Source organism: Rhipicephalus microplus, chromosome 8 (assembly GCF_043290135.1).
Source record: "Rhipicephalus microplus isolate Deutch F79 chromosome 8, USDA_Rmic, whole genome shotgun sequence".
NCBI lineage: Eukaryota > Metazoa > Arthropoda > Arachnida > Ixodida > Ixodidae > Rhipicephalus > Rhipicephalus microplus.
In genome coordinates, this window is record NC_134707.1 from 5,471,110 (window position 1) to 5,487,276 (window position 16,167).

General features: G+C 43.3%; 2 protein-coding genes across 4 annotated transcripts in view; both read right to left on the reverse strand.

Moving 5' to 3' along the window:
* Nucleotides 1–4,285, reverse strand: part of LOC119163993 (anoctamin-2-like) — a 47,030-nt gene extending 42,745 nt beyond the window's left edge. For all 3 annotated transcript variants that reach the window (XM_075870827.1, XM_075870826.1, XM_037416086.2), the window contains exon 1: nt 4,147–4,285. The gene's annotated coding sequence lies outside the window, so the exon portion shown is untranslated. The remainder of the gene's footprint in view (nt 1–4,146) is intronic.
* A 739-nt stretch (nt 4,286–5,024) lies between these two features.
* On the reverse strand, nt 5,025–14,952 carry Vha26 (V-type proton ATPase subunit Vha26). Its single transcript, XM_037416088.2, has 5 exons — nt 14,773–14,952; nt 14,628–14,693; nt 11,582–11,691; nt 9,896–10,079; nt 5,025–5,642 (listed from the first exon to the last, which is right to left on the reverse strand). Exons 1-5 carry the CDS (start codon nt 14,803–14,805, stop codon nt 5,367–5,369), a joined length of 669 nt encoding a protein of 222 aa, XP_037271985.1. The 5' UTR covers nt 14,806–14,952; the 3' UTR covers nt 5,025–5,366.
* Between the last annotated feature and the right edge of the window lie 1,215 nt (nt 14,953–16,167).

The window sequence follows — 16,167 nt, forward strand, 5'->3', positions numbered from 1 at the left end:
TTTAATGTTAATTGAGCAGAACCCCCATCATTGTTGGTCGCTGCAAGAGCTCGTCTCGACAGAAGAGGCCTGTTACGCGCTTCGTTTTAAGCTGACTTTTTTTGCATTTAGTCTAAGGAAACCAAACAAACACCCCCGTGTTGCTCGTCTTAAGCAAGAATTCGTCTTAACAGAGTTTGTCTAAACAGGAGTTTACTGTAGTATGGTATGGTGAAATACTATATTGTGAGCGTACAGCTGTAGCATGTTTGTTTGCTTTTTAATAAAGTGGACACGCAGTGCAAAATAAAATGGCCAACAACAGCAAAAATAAAATGTCTAAGTTCACAAAAGAGAATTCAGTTTTTTTTTTTTTTTTTTTAAGTGAAGTTGAACTTTTCGATCATGAATTATCACGATGATGACTGTACATAAACATATATATGATCAATACTAAGAATAACAATAATAAATATTTTTATCCATATCTCATTTAGCATTCTAATACCACAGTGACAGCTCTGAAGGTGGACGAAGTGAGTCGGTCACATGCCGTGTGCTGGCACGCTTCATACACAAACTTCAGGATGGTGGTCATGACAAGCGAGCAGTCCTATCAAATTCACGAAGCAGGTTTATTTGCTTTATCAATGAAGAAAACTTGAACCACATGAAGTATGAATAGCAGAATATTCTGTACTGAGGATCAGAAGGAGACAGTGAAATAAACCCAGAACCTTCGTGTAATCAAGGGAATGAAATATAACACGAACACAAATCTGGGATGCGAGATAAAATGCACATACCAAAAATGCTAGTCAGAATTTAAAGGATGCATTACTCGAAGGTCGTAGGTTCGGTTCCTGCTCACAGCAAGTTATCTTTTTACCCACTTTTCTGTCTTCACATTTACATTACAATCGGGTCTAAGAACTTCTCCTATACATTATTTGGCATTATTGTCTGTTATATCTCATTAATATTGTGTCAAAACACGGAAAAACGAGCCCTTAAGTACACACTTCTTTCCCTTATTCATTAACGAGGGTCTCGTACTGGCAGACTTGGTGTCGTTAGGTTGTATACGAAGGACTGTTGGTCAGCTGCCAGCTCGTGATAAGTTCACGTGCTACGTGAAGCCATACAGGCTCATAAAAAGAGTGTGCCACACTTGCTGCCAAGGCTACAGGTGGCCCTGACTGACACTCCCACGTTTAAATTCACATATAAACCCAATAAAGTGGCTGGGGGATAGTTGCCGTGGTAGCTCAGTGGTAAAGCATCGAACGCGCTATTCGAAGGTTGCAGGCTCGGTTCCTGCTCCCGGCACCCACATTTCTTTCTTCACATTTACATTACAATGGGGTCTAATAGCTTTCCCTATACATTCTTTGGCATTATTGTCTGTTAGAAACATGGAAAAATGAGCTATTAAGTATACACTTCTTGCCCTTATAAAAATATATATATATACACACACACACTCCGAGCGAGCCTCTTCAAGGCTCGTCCCATGACAATGACACTACATGTCTGCTCACGTTATCATAAATAGAAGTTGCTGGCCCGGTGTCATCCACTCGCTACTCTCAGTTGGCCTCCTGTCAAAAGCAAGAGTCCTACTGCAAGCGCATGATTGAAGGCTTCTGCGGCAAGTTCACACTACCTAATGCCGGGTTGTGCGGACAGCTCAGGGGATTCCAGATTGAAAGGAACGTCCTACACTAATACATTTATAATTATGATGGGCACCGCTGTGTTCCCATTCTTCCACGTTCGCTTCATACGCAGGTCCTCGAGGCCTTTCACGACGACCCAACAGCTGGCTACTTGAGAGTGAACAAAACATATAGCCGCATTAGGAGTCGCTTCTTCTAGCCTGGTCTTTCCAACTCTGTCGCCAAGTACGTTTGTTCTTTCGCTCTACGTCAACGACGAAAATGATCAACTTCACTTCCTGCTGGCTTGTTACAATCAATCCCATGTCCGAAAACCTTTTTCTCCTGTTGAAATTGACCTAGTTGGACCTTTTCCCACAACGTCCGTAGGATACCGATGGATCGTGATGGCGGTTGCCCACCTCACGCAATATGCGGAGACTGCTCCTCTACGCTCTAATTCAGGCTCTGATGTGGCCACCTTCTTTCTCGAAGCCGTTGTCTTGCACCACGGTGCGCCCCGCGTTATTTTGAGCAATCGCAGCAAGACTTTTCTGTCCGCAGTAAATGATGAACTGCTTAAAAGCTGTGGCACAGTTCACAAGACGTCGGCATTCCACCCTCAAACTAATAGCATTACGGAGCGATTCCATCTCACACTTATTGATATGGTAGCCATGTACATTGGACCAGCTCATGACAACTGGGACAAAATCTCCCCATTTGTCACTTTCGCGCATAATACCACCGTCCAACGTACAACTGGGTACTCACTCTTCTACCTCGTTTATGGACGTTCGGCGACATTTACGATCGACGCTTCATTCTTACGCACTACTACCGATCATTTTCTAACTATCCCAGAACAATTCATTTCGAGACTTCAAGAATGCCGGCAACTTGCTCGGCTTACAACGGAAGCCAGTCAACATGGTCGCAAGCAGCGATACGACATCTCTCAAGACGTTTCTTTCTGCCTTGGTGACGAAGTGCTTCTTTGGACACCTACTCGTGTTCCCAGATTATGTGACAAGTTCCAGTTGTGGTTCCTTGGACCTTACATAGTCATAGAACACACATCCCCAGTTAACTACTGCGTAACTTCCGTCGACCTTCCTGCGGACCGTGGCTGCCGTGGTACTGAGATAGTTCACTGTTCGCGCTTGATGCCTTTCATTTGATGTCTCTCCACAGTCGAAGTCACGGCCAGGCTGGCCGCTTCGGTGCGCTGGGAAAATTTGTGTATAAATTTTTCATGCGCTTTCACTTTCAATACCTATCATCATCACTTTGATCTGAGCAGCAGGGCTCTGGCTAGAGTGCAAATAAAGAGGAGTCTTGCGGCTTGAACGCAGGATACTATATGTTTTCTTGGCCAATCCCCCAGAGTGGGTATGTGTCATAAATTCAAAGCTACAAACAAAAAACGTCGTCTCACAACATATATATACACTTTTTTGGTATGGCTGCACTTTCGTTTTTGATCGATACATATCGAATTTCTCGGCCACAACTCGCTCTTTTGCACAAGCTGCTGAACCGGCCCATTGCGACTGCGAAATTCGATACGGTTCTGGCTCGATTTCAACCGAAAGTGCACCGTGTGACAGGATGTGCACTCTAAGTCGCATATGTCAACACATCCATATGGCGCAATGATCAGGTCATGTAAAATACAGCGAAGGCCAGAGACTCATTCTCGCATCAAATTGTTCATTCAACATATAACTTTGAAGTGTTCCTAGCATTTCGAATTCAGTCTAAGAAAGACCGGAGTCGCGGAAACACAGAAACCTGCGCGGCGATCAACAGCGGCGCGAACACGGGAGGCGCAAATGTTTTAGTCAAGAGGACTCCAATTGTTTGCTACCATGAAGAATTCATCACGCAAGCAAGATCTAAATTTACTCCACAACGCCGACATTTAAGGCATCAATCGTCTCTTTAAAGTCACAAATATCGCGTTCTTCAAGCATACATGTATATGCACCAGCAGATGCCAATTAATTGACGTCCCTTGAATGCCAAACTTCTTAGAGCAGAATTCACCTTCACGACAGGCAAGAACCAATTAGCATACAAGCGTTTCGCTCCGGCAGACCAGTCGGCTTGTAGAGCACTGTTTACAATATCCGTCTGTTTACTATAAACAGCGCACTGCCGCGCCCTGCCTGTCTTAAGCCCCGGTTTCCTTAGCGCTTTACGTCGCTTGTCGCTACAGTGAACAGAAATAAAACGTCGTAACTCAGTAGCTGGAAAAACTGTGGGCACCGTCGTCACGCCGTCCACTTATTCGCGCCAACAAAAGGAGTGATCGGAAGCAGTTTCACAATCGCTGCAGTAAAGGCACGCCCCTATGCATTGCCTACAGAAGTACTACATCCCTTGTTGTCATTCGTTCCTGTCTTTTCAGACACCCGGCGCCAGAGTACAATACCCTGCGTTACAAATGTTTAGGAAAGCATCCGCGCAGCGATTACATACTGTGAACAGGATCCCGTGTACTTACCCGATCGAAGTTAGGAGTTTGCCGCAACTTCCGTATTAAGGCCGATGGACGAGAAAGACTTGGCGATTCCCGAAAGGTTAAAAACGTTCATACCCAAAACGAGCATAGTCGTGCGGCCGAGAGTAGACGAAGCAGAAAGCCGTGCATTGTTTAGGCAAGCTAGCCGGGGACGATTCCTTCGGGCACTATTACGCATATGCAAGAGCTCGCGTCATGGACGCGGCCATATTGCCGTAGCGATAGCGATTGAAGGATTGATACGTGAAGAGCCCCCGCCTCTCTGACACACCGTCGCAAATGTGTCATTGTACGATTGCAGCAGCACGCGCAACCTCTGACGAAGAATCCTAAGCTTACCACACAAGGCTATTGTTAGAAAAACGCTCTACTTCACGAGAGTTCACACGCGTACGAATGCACAAACAGCTCAAAGAGCGCTTTTCAATGTTACAACGCAAGCAATTTGACCAACGGGACATAATCACACGCACCACAAGTGTCAACATACGTCATTACATACTTCGGCAACTACGTACCTCTTTCTTATATTAAATAAAAACAAACAAAAAAAATTATATACTATCTGGGAAAACTTGCAATCTGAATTCACTGAAACATCGCGCAGTTTCGCTTCATAGCTACAATGTGACAAATGTTGGCAAAGAAAATCCTACGAAACGGGAACACAACGAAGTTATACTCCTTATTTACATTAAATATTGCATGTGGTACGGGTGGCAGCCGAAGTTTATATTTTTCTCATGAGCAGCACATAAGCTAGCCCAGCTGAACAGCAGTTTCTCCAGTGGTGTGAGTGATAACCACATGCATGACCCCACCTTGCCATTTCCTTTCGTGGCAAGTAGCAACAACATGGCTGTAGTTCTTTTCGCAGCAAAAACATTGGCATTGCTACGAGATTTTATTGGAATGAAGCTACAACAAAACGTGTACGCAGATACACCAATTCGCAGCAATATGGGTAACAGGAAACATACCAATACATTAATTAGCAACAATACAGCAACCACAGTAGGGTTTGAAGATGCGTTGAGCAGCCCACGATGCAACTGCGGCCAGCACAAAGCAGCGCTCGACAGATTGCATGCAGCTCGAGCAATATTGAAGATGCTCGAGCGGGACTGTCAAGGCCACACCATAACACTACACTAAGATAGAGTCCTGACTACATGGTACATGACTGCTGAAGCACTCAGTAGCTAGTCATTAAACTTGCGGTTGGGGTTTCTTCCGAAGAGAGCTGTGCGGATCTGTGGCAGCAGCTGCTGAGCGATCATGTCAAGTCGAGACTCGAGCGTGTTGCAGACGCGGATGCGGCCCCTCTTGGCCACTAACTCCACTCCGCCGCAGACGGTGTCTGGCAAATTAGCTTCGAGGGTCAGTTGTACCGCCTGGCCAGTCTTTCCAAGGTACTTCTGTGCGACGCTGTCTAGATCGATCAGCTTCTTATCCTTAGGTCGGCAACACACAGTAACCTGCAAAACACCAATAAAACGCAGTTAAATGCAATTCGTGCGAGAGAAAGACAAACTATTAATAATTCCTGAGGTGTCACGTTCCAAAGCCAAGCTGTGATTATGACCTCAATAAAAAACAAAAGACAAGCAATGGAAGGTATAGGGGACATTACTTATAATTTTTTTAAACTGCATTCTTATAATTGTGATACAAGTATGAATAAATTTGAAGATGCTTGTTTTGTTCATTTACAGCGAAGCTCTTGTTCAAGCGTGCTCGATGCCTTAGAGTGGCAAGTGTGGGCTTATCGGTCAGCTCCCAGCTCCTGGAAAGATCGCATGCTGCATGGTTCCAGCTGGTAAAAAAGTGTTTGTACTATACACCCTAGACATTTGCACCTATTTTCATAGTCTGCCTTAAAAAATTTGTACTTTTTAAGATATTTTAATGCTATGCTACTGCTGCAGCGAGAAGAAACAGCCATCTTTGGCAAGCACAGAAATAGCTTTTCATTCATCTCTTACCAGAAGGAAACCAGAAGGAATGTTGTTTTATTAGGCATTTTAAAAGCTTTAATGCCTATGAAATAAAATTCAAGGCAATAAGAAAATTTCTCCTTTTACAAAGCTGTTGCACTTTAAGACACCCACACACCCAATCAAGAAGCCCACATTACCATCTTGACTGCTATAGGACCTCTTGGGGTCAGAGCAAAGAGGCCTCATTCAAGTGCCTTCAAGTGCACAGGGGAGGCCCTATATGTTCCAAGAATTTTTTGTCCTATAGAGGTACCGTTTTCTCAGTGACTAAAAATAAGTTCACATAATCGATACACCATTTTTTTTGCAAATCTTCCACTTCTTTAACTGAAGCATATTTATTGAAATCTGCCCAGTATTTAAATTTCTGCAAATTTTTTACCACTAGTACCTAAATTTTAAGTTAACCGACATCATTGAAAATTTGTAACATAAAAATTGCAAATTGCATAATTTTAATTCTGCTTCAGTAGCTCTATGCATTTATGCAGTATACAAGAAAAATAATCAACTTGTCGTGGAATACTTAAGAAACAATGGCGCCTAAGTAATAAAAAACATTTTTTTGAGATAATAGAGTTTAAAGTTAGAAAATGGCAGGAAAGTGAGTACATTTTGTCACAAATGCTGTTCAACTATTTTACTTAGTAGCTACAAGCTTGGCAATCACTGTCAAAGTCAATCTTTTACTTCAGAGCCTCTTGTAATGCTTGCCTTGCTTCTTTTGTGAGCTGTCATGCAGCTATATTCGCAATGTAACGTCGAGTGTGGTCAGTATTTTCCAGCAAACTTACTGTAGTTTGGCCAGGCTTCAATCCTAATTATTTCAGAATTTCGGCTCATGCGATGCTACCATCATCAAACACGAGAACAATACCCCATGTCAAAATCTTTAAGATTCTGAACCTAAACAAAGACTCTGCGACACAATTCCCATTAACTTAACACTTGCACAGGACAATTTGCACGTGTTATTTGGCGTTATAGCATCAGCCATGTCCTTTAGAGCATACTCGTTGCATACTCGTTGACCCTCCAGGGTGACCCAAAGGTCAGCAATGGCGCATTTGCGATACCTTGTGTTTGTTATGTTGTTCATGGGTTGTTATTGGCATACTGCATTAGATTATTTAGCGTGTCATGAATTAGATTCGGTTGGCAAGCTTGTGGTAATGTGAAAGTGGTGAATAAATGTAAACTTGTTTTGTTACCCAAACACGTGACTGTGTGAGAGTGTTTCGACGGCAGTGATAGCTTACAGACACCACAAAAGGAGAGACTTCCCCACTTCCCTCGCCTAAAGATGTAATTGAGCGCTGCCAATACTCAAGCTTGAAGTGCCGACGCAGGGAAGTTCACAACCCATGATTGCCTGTTCTATACAGTGCACCAGTCCTGCAACAGTTGAACACGTTTATAACAAACTCGAAAGTGCTGCAAAAAGTGGTCGTTATATCAGTAGTTGCACTTCACTACGTGGCGCTTCCAAGCTCGATTATCGGCAGCGCTCAAATACATCGGTGGGCTAGAGAAGTGGTGAAGTCTGACCTTTATGAGGTCCGGAAACTATCGCCGCTCTCTGAACACACGTGCACACTGACCAGTAAACTAGGTGGAATAAGCAATCATGGGGTGTGAACTTCTGTAGCGTAGGCACTTCAAGCTAGAGTACTAGCAGCACTCAATGACATCAGGTGGAGAGAGATGTGGAAAAATCTAATTTTTGTAGTGTTTCAAAATTATGGAGTTGTCCTTAAATATGTGCACTCAGAGAACAGGCAGTTTTTTTTTTCTTATTTCCTTCCCCCTTCCCCTAGCACATTTCCATTAAAGTGCTATCAACTCCTCCAATGACAAGTTAGCCCTTTTCGTGTTAAGTGATGCTTGCTGCATGCTCAAGAGTGAATTTAACCACCTTTGCAATTAACTGATTCACACAAGTAAGGCACCGCCATGGTGCTCTTGTACCGCTGTCAATCTGCACAGCTTGCGCCCTGTGCGAAGACGAGCGGATAGCTGCAGATTACTACGATAATGTCAGTGATGAGTCATAATGGCACGTTCATCACAAGCCGCCAACTCGCCTTTACTCTTTCCTGCTTATCCTTGTAATCATTGCCGCAATCGTGCAGAAGTCATCATTACTCATCGATTGGTTTCAGCTGTTACCGAAAAGACCGAAGACTTTGTGGCACATTGTGGTGTCTGCAAATTGAAGGTTGCAGTGAACTTTGCTGCAACCTAAAGTCATCACTTCTTACTTATATGGCTTCGTGCATTTCAAGGCATTATTTGGTTCATCGTAAGCAGTTACAGACGCGAAGATGGCACCAAAAACAAGGTTGCCGTGTGACAGCTGATTGTAAGTCTTCATGCTGCCTCCTATTTTTTTTTTTCTTTCATCAATGACATTCTGCCACTGAACAAATGCCTGGAAAGTGAGCAACTTCACTCGCTTCGTCTGAAATCTGTGGGCAGTGTGCGGAGATTGGGGCAAGCCCGTCGCCATTGCACAAATTTTCTCACCTATTTCTGCCATCCACATGTCCAAACATGACTCTCCTTTCCTCCGCGGTCCATCTGTGCTGAGAGAGCGAGAGCGATATTGAGCTTTCTAAACCAGACCTGGATCTCGACTGTGGCGTTGCGCTTGAGTCCCCAAGAGTTTTCCCGCACACGGCGGGAGTCGGAATCTCTCTGGACAGCCCAAAGTAGGCACGTCTTTTTTTTCCAGTCCGTCGGCTCTTTGAGCTTCGGGCTCATTCCAACGGAGTTCCCCAACAATGTGTTTTGCCCGCGGCAAACGCTCACCTTTCGTTGCCCCTTCCAAACGCTAGGCCGAGGAATGGTGCGGTGTGTTTGCACGTGGTCATACTACAGCGAGTCATACCTATCAAAGTCAATGCGAGGGGAGTTTGCCCTTGCTCGAGCAATTGGGCCCAGTGATCACTGATCATGAGAGCATGCAACATAGTAGCGAGAGACTGTTTCTGTCAGCGACATGTAGCCGTGGGCCTTTTTGCCAGCGGAGACATGCTTGCAACACCCTTTGTGTTGTATTTTCGCCCTTGTGTGGATAAGCCTCTTTTTCTTTCCCACCACCTTTGCAGCAAGTGTTGTGCTGCATTTGTGGTGTTACGGCAGGCAATAAAGTGTTGCGAATTGTTTGAGAGCAGTGTTGTGTGCTTGCCATGCTGCACTCGGCGTCTTGGGTGTCCGAATACGCATGTGCAGCGCATTAGTTTATGGGAGGCAACACTGAACGCGGCCTTGTGGCTCGCTAAAGCCGAACCAACACTAGTGGCTTTATTACTGTGGGATACCTGTACGCTACGAGTTCTCACTACGGTCTACAATATCTTCATTGTGAGTGCAGCGGAGCGAGCATAAGTGCAAGCCTCTCTCATGCTTTAGAATGCCTTTTCTAACTTCTTTTCACTTAGTATGCTCTATATTTCTATTGTGATCATGTCCGAAGTGTTCATTATAAAAGTAAAAGGCTCTGAAAACCATTTCCTATACGTGGGTGTAGTTTCAATGAGTAACATACGAAAATTGTAAGTAGTGGTGGTGACGGTCGTAGTAGTAGTAGTAGTAGTAGTAGTAGTAGTAGTAGTAGTAGTAGTAGTAGTAGTAGTAATAGTAGTAGTAGTCAATGACGGGTCAAAAAGCCCTACAGAGGTTCTCTGCACTTTAGGTTATCAATGCAGGAACAGTCTCGCTGCACCTACCTCTGTCTCGAGCAGCTGCAGCAGTGACTGCAGAACGAGGGTCTCAAGCAGGTCCCGATATCGTGACTCGTCTCGGGTGATGTCGCCGAGGTGGTGGCGAGCCTCCTCGAGCACTTTACGGATGTGCTCCTCGCCCTCCCTCAGCACCCGCAGCCGTGCTTGGTTCAGCATGTTGGAACTCTGACTGCGTGTCCATCAAGTTACCTTCAGTACTGGCATACACAAAATGAAGACCCCTTCACAGCAGCGACAGCACCAATCACGCGACTGACTGTGGCAGTCGCAAAGTGACTGCTCTGGCTCAGTTACTGTACTTGGGGGACAACTTTTTGTGGTAATGGAGCTGCAGGGGGCGGAGCTAACTGCTCAGTGTTACTGCGCCAAAGCAGTTTCCAATACAGTAGTTTTGTCATCAGTTTCAACCTGAAAGGTCGCATGTGCTACATTTCATTTTTCTCCCACATGCTCCACGGTTCAGTGCGATGAACCACAATCACTGCGCATTCAGGCATATTGGCGACTCTTTCTCTATGCTTAATTTGCTTCTAACCATCGTACCACTCAGACCCTCTGCCTTGAGCCGTGCAACAGTACCATTGCTTGCTCCGGTAAGCTATCAAACCAAACAAAATGCAGAAACGACGGAAAGTCCTGGTTGCGTCTGTCTCACTTGGGTGTGCACATTGCAGGCCACTTCCTTCATTGGTTTCGACAGCGTTTGGTTCTCAAGCTTTTTGTTGAAAATCCTATGCGCCGATTGACCGGATGAAATAAAGGAGAAAAAAGCCGCAGCCAAATAGGAGGCTTTTTTTTTTCTAGAAGGACTTAGGTGACACCAGTAGATACAATAATAATAAAGCCCCCCAAAATTTTTTAATGATGCCTTTTCACACAATCTGGTTTATTATTTTGTGACATTATCAATCTGAGACTAAAAAATAACTGTACATGGTCAAAACTCTGAGGTGACACACAGCAAATTACCTTTTTGTGGGACTAGCTCCAGCTGCACGGCAAAACTACTGTAACTGCGTGGTTGAGCTCTCTAGGCTTGACTGCACAGCCTCACAAAGTTGTTCTAAAGTATAGCTGTCAGATTTTTCAGTCACAGAACTGCAGTTGCAAACCTTTCAACCAAACAGATGTGCAGAAAAAAGATGTTGGCTTATTTTAAGAGGCGATGGCAATGCAAATGGATGTGAATTTTGCGTGGCAACTGATACAGGTCGCATGCAGATGTGAATTCCAGTCACCTTGAGTTGCTTTTTGTTTGCCAGCCGTGAATAGTCACACAACCGATGCTAGTCGTGGGTGCGAATGAGCTTTAATGATGAGAATGCACAGTGCCAGAAACAGGACGATGAAAAAATGACAGACAGGCTACTGACATAACTACATCTAATTTAGTACGGTGAGGAAATGCAATATATATACAGAAGCTCTATGGAGAAGGTCAACAAAAAGTATCTATGTAAAGACAGAACAGAAATCACATTTACCCTGTCAGGTCTGTATACAAAGAGAATTTTGGGGACTTGTTTATTTTTTATTTGGCACAGCCTTAGCCAAACCGACGTTCTTGCTATCGTTAATTTGCTATCACCTAACATTGTTAGAACAGATTAAAGAAATGAACACCACAAGCACGGGCCAATTATGAGAATAAGGCTCAAACACAACACCCACATCTTTCGCTGCAGCTCCACTTGCTTCTCCTTGCGCGAGTAGTAGTCCATGATCTTGAGCCTCTGCTCAGCAACCAGGCGACCTTTCTCAATGTTGAATTCTTCTTCGGCCTGTGGTTCAGAACAAAATAAAATGAATTAAAGAGTTGACTAAAGGCCAGGTTAAAGCGGAAGGTTTTATGAAACTGACCTTGCTTACACAATAAAGGAACAACAATGAAAAAACATTCAACTTCACGAGCCCAGGTCAAACTGGCCGAAAACATCCAGAGAAAATGTATATCTTAGCCAAAACAAATTTGGTGGAAGGATCTACCCAGCCCTGCACCCCTAGCTTACAAGGGAAGGCTTAACAGCACGCTATGTTGGGTCAGTTGGGGCATTGTTACTTGAAAAACGTGGCACTAGGTTAAAAACGAGAACAAAGATGTGGCACCAGGGTAAAAAATGAGATCAACATCTCATCATTCTTGTTTTTGACCTTGTGCCACGCCTTTTAAAGGAGCAATGACATAATTTACTCATGTTAATATTTTTGTATCAACTAGTAGCTGTCGACCCCCTAGTAGCGATTCACAACCTATAACGCAACTGAGAGACGAATAACTATCACTTTTGATGATTTATATCACTGGTATCTATCACAATTCAAAATGGCCGACAATCCTGGCATTTTTAGCGCTAGGTGCGCTACCAGTGGCACTACCTCGCGGTCACCTGCAGACGTTGCCTCAGCTGACCACTTCTCCACAGAGAAAAGAGAAGACGTCAGGCCATGCTGCTCCGCAAACATTTCGTCTGCTAGGCGCACACATTCAGTCATGCCTTGTCGCCTGCATGGCCGTCGTCACCATACAATATGTTGACTGGGGTCGAATACAACAGTCTGGAGCTTGGAACCATAGCGATTTGCGACATTGCGAATCATTTTTGCTTCGATCGACTCTTAGCAGAACAGCAATTCCAGCGTTGACGCTGTTCCAAGCAGCAATTAGGCGGTGCCCGAGGATGCATGCTTCGGCGGCGCTTGCTCATGCGTCTAAATTAGCTATATTGGGGTGTGTGGCGTGCGCAGCAGTCTGGGATACGCAAAGGGGTCAATGGAATAACGGTGTAGGGCAAGCACACCAGTGGAGAAATAGAATACATTCCCTACAGCCAGGTTCTTCTTTGCACCTCCAGATGGCCCCACCATTCTGGCCTCTCACAATAGTGGCAGTAGTAACCTGGTATTACACTGACGCAAAAGAAATCTACGGATCAACTAAAATTTACTATTAACGATACCTGCGTGTTACTTGTTAGCAATGATATGCCTATACAATACTCCACTTCAATAGCTTGTGGTCGTGTTGGCGTGCAACATATGCGTAATGAAAAGACACCCTCATTTCACTTCGAACCATACGACTAAACTCGGAAATAATGGTTCCCCAAAATGATGACTGACGAGCACACGTTGAATGATGCTCTTTTCTTTCACCGTTCTTTTATAGGTGGTTTCAAAGCGGTGTTACGAACATCAGACATGACGAGTGAGTGCGTTTTCAGGCTTCGGTGCCAGGATAAGAAAACTCTGATCGTCGACAGCATGCAAGGAATGTATAACACTGAACACATAGCACCAGTGTCAACGGCGCAGGGGCCCTCCATTTTTCATTAGGCTCTTGTGCGATATTTGCCATCAAAATAAAATAGCTCCCACTTAATGGACGCGATACAAATTTGGCCAAGAGGACCTACGCACACCTAGCAATCAAATTTAGGGCACATCTCGATTTCTGAATTTAATGTCAGTGCTCCTTTAAGTAATGGGACCGTACTCATCCGAAAACTTCAGGCCAGCCAATTCCCTTACGGCACCCTTTCTTAAACCATTGGAGAGTCCTTGTTCTACAAGGACTGAATTGTGGTTCGCAGTATGTTATGAAATGTCATAAACAATATGTATTACCAGCTATATGTGCACATTAAAGAACAACAAGCAATTAAAACTCATGGAGAGCCCCTAATTTCAACATAATGCATTTGGCAATTGAAAGCTCGCACATTACCAAGTTTTCATTTTGAGGCTTTACATGCCACAAGCAGGGCGTACATGGCGACAGGGGCACATTACAGTGAGTGGATAACTCAGCATAAATTTTAAAATTTTGTCTTCTTCATGCACACCAAAACATATGCACATTTTGCACGCATTGAAGTATGGAGCGCTGGTGTTTAGCAGCTCTACACCATAGATGCCAAGCAACCACGGCGAGTTCTCATGAAATAGTCCGTAATTTTCCTTATGTGCACGGTCCCATTGTAAGGCTTCGGTTCACCAACCAGCTCAACAAGTACTCCAATGTAGCCGGCTAGAAAGGCTGGCGCGCCGTTTATTTGGAGAGCAACACGACTCGAACGCGCGTGCGTGCTCTAATTTGCAAATTAAAGGTTGCGAGGACCACTTCGAGACCCCGGAAACTTTAAGCTCGCTGTAGCACGTCTCCATACCTCAGAGTTACGGTATATCATTGGTGACGAAAAAAACATTACGATGCCTTGCATGTCGCCGTAATGCGAAAAGATCGATTCACAGGAACTCTGGAAAGTAATTAAGGCTACCGAAAAATTGCATTCTATACGGAAGCAACAATTTCCTTTATTTGTAACACAGCGATTACTAGTTACCATGCCAATTTTTTTTCTTACTCACAGTAAGATTATCCGATTAGCAATAATTATTAGCATACATAATGTGATATCACTTGTCATTATTGTGCCTCCTAATATCGAAGTACTGGCCTCCCAGCACAAAGTGAGCTTGCAGGGACATCTTGGAGAAAAATGCTGCAAGCTCTGGCGACCACAGAATCGAAGGCAAACGACGGTAAATGACGTGATAATACATTGAAATAGCGTTTGTGAGTTTAGTTTCAATATTCGAAGGTAGCACAAGCACGGGCAGTGGCACTCGTTCGGTGTAATTAAGGAGGCCGGATATCACGCGCCTACGCCAGCGCGAGCCAGCTCCCATGCGCGGTATTAACATAACAAATATTTACCTTGGCGTCCACTTCTTCAACCTTTTCGTTTGCCTCTTGCTCGATAAACGCCATCATGTGCTTGATCTGAAAGAAAACGAAAGCACGAACCCGGTCAGTCCGGCGCGCCTACGAGGGGTGTATTAAATCGTCGACACTTTCTTACCTGTTTCTTAACGTCAGAGTCGCTGAGAGCCATGGTCGGGGAATTAGTGGACGGGCGCTGTTACTTAAAATCACACGTTAGACGCTTCGAGGGCGAAGTTATGACCACTGCAATATTTTTGGCAGTTTTGTGTGAAACTAGACTCGGCAGCTGCAGGCGGTCGATGCAGACGCTGTCATGTGACGGACACCACTGCTGAATGAAATAATGATGATGATACAGTAGTTGCCCTTTGTTATCGCGCTTCAACGGTTTCAAACTGCACAGTTATATGTCAAGATGTCCATGATTATAGTGACGGCCTTTGAGATGCTAAACATACAACATTATCTTGAAGGCCATGTTATAGCAAGTTTAGTACAATTGTTTCCCGCTTGACTTTGTTTTGGCGCAAGTGACTGCACCGTTTGCTTGGAGTATTAATAGAGAAGAGTATCTACAAATCGACGTTTATTGACTTTATTTTTTGTAAAAGTTCAATGTTGCAATGTTGTATTTAATAATAGCCATTTGCAAAATGTGTTTTTTTAGCATTTTGCATCAATTATGTGATATTGCTATATAGCTATTTTATGTCTATGTTAAGCAAGCAAAATTTTACAAATAGCAAATATTTTACAAATAGAAACAATTCTTATAAAACTAAACGCTAAAGTTGCTGTTTTTTTTTATTTATTAGTTGTCAAGCAAATGTTTGGCCTTGAAGATTTGCATCAATTTTCTGCTTCAGAGGGACAACACGCTGCTGCACTCCAGAAGGCATATTATAAAACCTCCTTGATAATTTGGTAAACTTATATATAAATAAATGACTAAACAAACAAACAATTGATTAAATAAATAAATAAATAATAAAAAATAAACGTGTAAACAAAAATATAGATGAGTAAATAAATAGATAGATGACTAAATAAACGTACAAATAGACAAATAACTAGACAAACAAATACATGAATAACTAGTCAAATAGGTAGATAGATAACTTGATGAGTAATTAAGAGAAACAGGTAAACGTATATATAAATAACTGGACAAACAAATTGATGGATGAATGATTAGTAAAGCAAATAGATAGATGATTAAATGAGTAAAAAGTACATAGATAGATGAATAAGTAAACAAATAGATAGATAACTAGAAAACAAGTACATGGATAGATGAACAGTTACGTAACCTGAGTAAGTAGATAGATAACAAAATAAGTAAATAAGTATGTAGATAGATGAATAGGTAAACGTATAAATAGATTACTAAACAAACCAATAAATAATTAAATAAATAATTAATAAGTAAAAGTATTGATAGATAGATGATTATACAAACAAACAGATGGCTGAATAGTGAGAAACAATACTTCAAAAATCTCCTTGCGTAAAATCTAGAAAAAATTATGGA